A 4,550-nucleotide genomic window follows, 5' to 3' on the forward strand; every position below is an offset into this window, starting at 1 on the left:
AGGCTTCATCAGCGAGAAGAAGACGTTTTGTTGGTGATGGAATTTTTCCCAAAAAAGGTCACACGAGAGAAACTGAAGCAACTGTTTCTTTTTTGTTTGCTATAACTGCTCAGGTATGGGTTACAATGGGTCAGATTTTTTTGCTAGTTTCTCTTCAAAAATCAAAAACATTTAAAATATGGATATAAACATAATGTTACCCTAAAAACAGTTTAAATTTTAACCGGAATTAAGTTAAGAGGGCAAAATTGAAGAAAGAAAACAATTTGAGGGCCAAACCTAGAATTATAATGATTTGGAGGAAATTTTTAAAATACATACAACTTAGTGTTTATATATCGAAAAAAACCCTAAAAGATATTGCACATAAGTTGAACTTTAATATAAGATAGACAAGGGGATTCAGGAATATCATCTTACTTGCTGTGTCTTTGAACTGCACTCTATGTAGGCAAGAGCACCAATTGTCTTCTGCAGCTCTTCTCCCTGCAATACAACAATTTACCATGAACAGTTAATTTACTGTAGACTGGAACTTAACAGATCAGAAGATGTTAATATTTTTCTAAAAAACAGATTTTTATCACCTGAGCAGTAGTGATGGGAACAGCTCCAGGGTGATCATTTAAGAATTGCTTATCATCCCGCAGATCTGAAAACAAATCCCACACATTAATAGGTACCATAACCAGGACAATGAGATAAAACATGTCAGTACAAGTTTTACATCTGAATGAACTTATGAGGATATGTACAGAAACCAGTGTGCACATTTCCTATTAAACTATAAGTGTGTACAAATATTCATCACAAACGATATGATGTACTGCCCACTGAACCGTATCCCAATGAGGCCTCTATGTAGCGGCAAACAGGTGAAAGTGAAACTAATATAATATAGCTTTCTACTCTTTAAATGTATATGATATCAAGTCACTTCCAGAAAGCGTACCTTGGGAGAATTCTCAATTTTACAATTCAGCATGCAAGTTTCCTAAGTGAAAGGAGCATACGAGTTCTTTAAATTTCTTAATGAGTAAACCAATTGACCAACATGCTTCCTATCCAACCTAGTGTATGTAGCCAGTCCTATTCAACCTAGTGTATGTAGCCAGCATTCTAGAGACCAACATTCTGCCAGGCCAAATTTAGTCAAGGTGTCTATCTGATTCTCTCTTGCCGTCTCATTTCAGCCTCTGATTAGAATTGAAAATCAAATGCACTTTCAATTAGACAATTGAGTAGCTTTCCTCCCATGGACTTTTATCTGCTCTGGAGTAGACCATCTCATGTTGTCTCTGAACAATTGAAAACCAAAATATGCAACAACAGAGATGGCTGGCCAATTTAAACTGTTCTTCCATTTATCACATCTCAGAATTCTCAATATTCCAGATTCCGTCCTCTATACTGCCAAATAATGGCCCTACTCTGTTGCTAGTCTAAAGTGCCGATAAGCAACCTATGAATCTCCAGAGTTCACTACGCAGTTTAAACCACTTTTCCATTTATAAAATCTCCCAGTGTTCTAAGTTTAGATTCTCTACCCTCTATTTTGCCACAAAATGTCACAACTTCGTTGCTAATTTCATGAGGTACTGTAGCTATAAGCCCACCTTATCCCTAAAACTCATAACCCAAGATTTTTGTTCATTTGATACTTATGTCTTTTGATTAGATAAGCTTGACTTTTAAGCTCTTACAAATCACTTCCCTCAAGCATCATCACCTACACTATCTTATAGTTTTGCATGGTATTTACTTTGTCGGAAGCTGGCCACTTCCCTAGCTAGTCGCTAGAAAGTGCTCTACTATGCACAGATTAGAAGCCATACGTGTTGCTTATCAATGGCATCCCAAAGTTCAATGGGATACACAAGGGACAGCATGAAACTAATCAGGATGACGTCACTTGTGGTGCTCAGATAATCAATAAGACAGTATCATGGTATCAAAAATAAACATAAACAATACATAAGAAATTTTGGAAAAATGCTAAAATGACATAACCAAGACGAATAGAAACTTTACCAAGCTTCGTTCCAACAAGAACAATAGGAACACCGGGTGCATAGTGCCTCAATTCAGGAATCCACTGAAAGAGAACAGTATAAAATCAGATATCAGCATTCAATCTGAAACACTGTAAGGGGGAAAAACAGAAATAATATATCAAATGAAGTAACAATGTATTATTTACCTTCTTAGCAACATTTTCATAGCTAGCCTTACTGATAAGGGAGAATGCCAAAAGGAAAACATCAGCTCCACGATAACTCAAAGGTCTCAATCTGTTATAGTCCTCCTGCCCTGTTCCACAAATACACAGTAGAAAACTCAGCACAGCATGGATAATAACAAAGTAATAATGGCAGAAAAGGAAACAGAGATTTATAGCCAGTAATTGAAGGAGATCCATGAAATGACGCAAAATTTACCTGCCGTGTCCCATAAACCTAAGTTAACAGTGTTCCCATCAACCACAACATTAGCACTGAAATTGTCAAAGACAGTTGGGACATAGTCCTGTAATCAGAAGAAATGTAAAATTGAAGTTCTGAAGTTCAGAAAATACTTGGGCTAAAAAGTAATCTGTAAACCATACTAATAATGGTCAGACATGAAGCTATATGGCATATAAGTTTTAAATAAAAAAAAGAGCTAGCTTGAACAAGAGTCTCTAATTTTAAGTTGATATATCAAAGATATCTCAAATTTCAAAATTCAATAAGATCTGACTAAATAGATTTACGAAACAAACATAAACTTACTGAGACACTATGTAAACAATAAAGCAACGCCATCCCAAATATATTCCTTAAACATCCAAAGAAAAATGAGATCTACAAAGAAGTTCACATTTTCTAGCAGATATTTGACAACAAAAAACAACAAGATGAATAATAATGAGATGAACTCAGAAATTAATGAAAAGAGAATGCTGATTTGCATTTAACATATTTCCTTAGAGAAAGTGAATTCAGAAAACACAAATTTGATTGGGGTTATCAGACAAAGACACATTTAGTTGGAGCAAATAAAACCCATAAAAGAGCTGGTTAAGAAAATAAGAGCAATCTTAGTTGTAGCAAGTAAAACACATATACGGATGAAGTTATTAGATAAAGATACCTTTCTTTGACAGTATAAAGAGCCAGAAAGAAAGGTCTTTCAAAATGACTTCTTCAAGTCCGCCATAAAAATTTAGAATTACCCAAAGTAAAACCTATTTCTCCCAAATACTTCAATATGTAAAACAAATTTGAAAAATAAGTTAACTGAACTTCCCTTGATTCATAATCTCTACGTTAAGACAATACAACCCCTTCTCCTCTAGTCATATGATTGAAGATCCAAATCCTAACATTGGCTCAAATAAACAAAAAATTTCTCACGAGAAGCATGAACAAAGAAAGAAGTTTTTTTCAAGTCCACTTCTCATATTGCTCCAAAACATTATACAGTATACAAGGTTAGGACACCTTATCTCAAAATTTCTAATCTCAATGCGAGAAAAAGTTATGAGATTCCTTGATCAATAGTCCCAAACTTGACATGAGATATTCTACACCTCCTAAATCAACGTAGATGAAAACAGAAACTCCATGCGATTCATTTACTAAATGGAATGACTTGATCAAATTGACAGAGTAATATAAATAAGACATGAGGACAAATTAACTGATCAATCTACACCTCTTATCCATCTCAACCAATATGAAGACACACTGATAAATCAACATGAAACAAACAAGCTGCACTGAGGCAGTACAAAGAGAACGATTACAAATCGGAACAACAAATCCATAAAAATATAGAGTTCTTTTCCAACAATATCAAATCTGAGCTGTTGTAGTCCCTAAAGAATAGTCAAAACTCCAAATATCATAATCTTTAAAACTACATTCCTCAAGAAAATATACAATGAATAGCCAGCATGTGAATGATCTTCCATGACCATGAATTCCCTACGAGAATCAAAACAGAAGCCACAAAAATACATTACTGAAATGATTAAAAACCAACAAGTGACAAGAGCAGTAATCCAACATGCCTAAGAGATACCCACAACTAGATACAGAAGGCAAATCCATTAAAGAAAAACCAAATATTTGCTCAAAATCCTTAAAATTAAAGGATGATCTAACACAGAGTACCTTTTCAAATAAATTTCCCAAGGAGAAAACTAAGTTATATAACAGAAGTACAATGAAATTTATTCGCATAAATTCACTATTTTAGTAAAACAATTTCAACACAAATGGATCACTGAAATACAATCAACTTCCTTCACAGAAATTGAAATAATAAAATACTCAGCCATGTAATAAGTACATTTTCCTTAGTAATCCTGAAAATCCATTTGATCTTATATGAGCATATATACGCCAAAAAAGAAAAGGAAAGAAAGAAAGAAAGAAAAACTGACTTAAAGCTCAATGGAAGAAAAATCTATAAAAGAAGTCCTTTTAAAATTCTTTTATATAAATAAATATATATATATCTATATATATATATATATATATATATATATATTTATATATATATAT

General features: G+C 33.4%; 1 protein-coding gene across 1 annotated transcript in view; it reads right to left on the bottom strand.

Annotated features, from left to right (window-relative positions):
• The window catches only part of LOC109821820 (rac-like GTP-binding protein 5), an 8,225-nt gene that overhangs the window by 1,202 nt on the left and 2,473 nt on the right, over positions 1 to 4,550 (bottom strand). Inside the window, exons 2-6 of the mRNA XM_020387979.1 lie at positions 2,439 to 2,526; positions 2,201 to 2,310; positions 2,032 to 2,095; positions 588 to 652; positions 421 to 486 (exon numbers count right to left, since the gene is read on the bottom strand). Coding sequence (XP_020243568.1) covers positions 421 to 486; positions 588 to 652; positions 2,032 to 2,095; positions 2,201 to 2,310; positions 2,439 to 2,526 — 393 coding nt within the window. The remainder of the gene's footprint in view (positions 1 to 420; positions 487 to 587; positions 653 to 2,031; positions 2,096 to 2,200; positions 2,311 to 2,438; positions 2,527 to 4,550) is intronic.

The sequence above is a fragment of the Asparagus officinalis genome, chromosome 1, assembly GCF_001876935.1.
Source record: "Asparagus officinalis chromosome 1, Aspof.V1, whole genome shotgun sequence".
NCBI lineage: Eukaryota > Viridiplantae > Streptophyta > Magnoliopsida > Asparagales > Asparagaceae > Asparagus > Asparagus officinalis.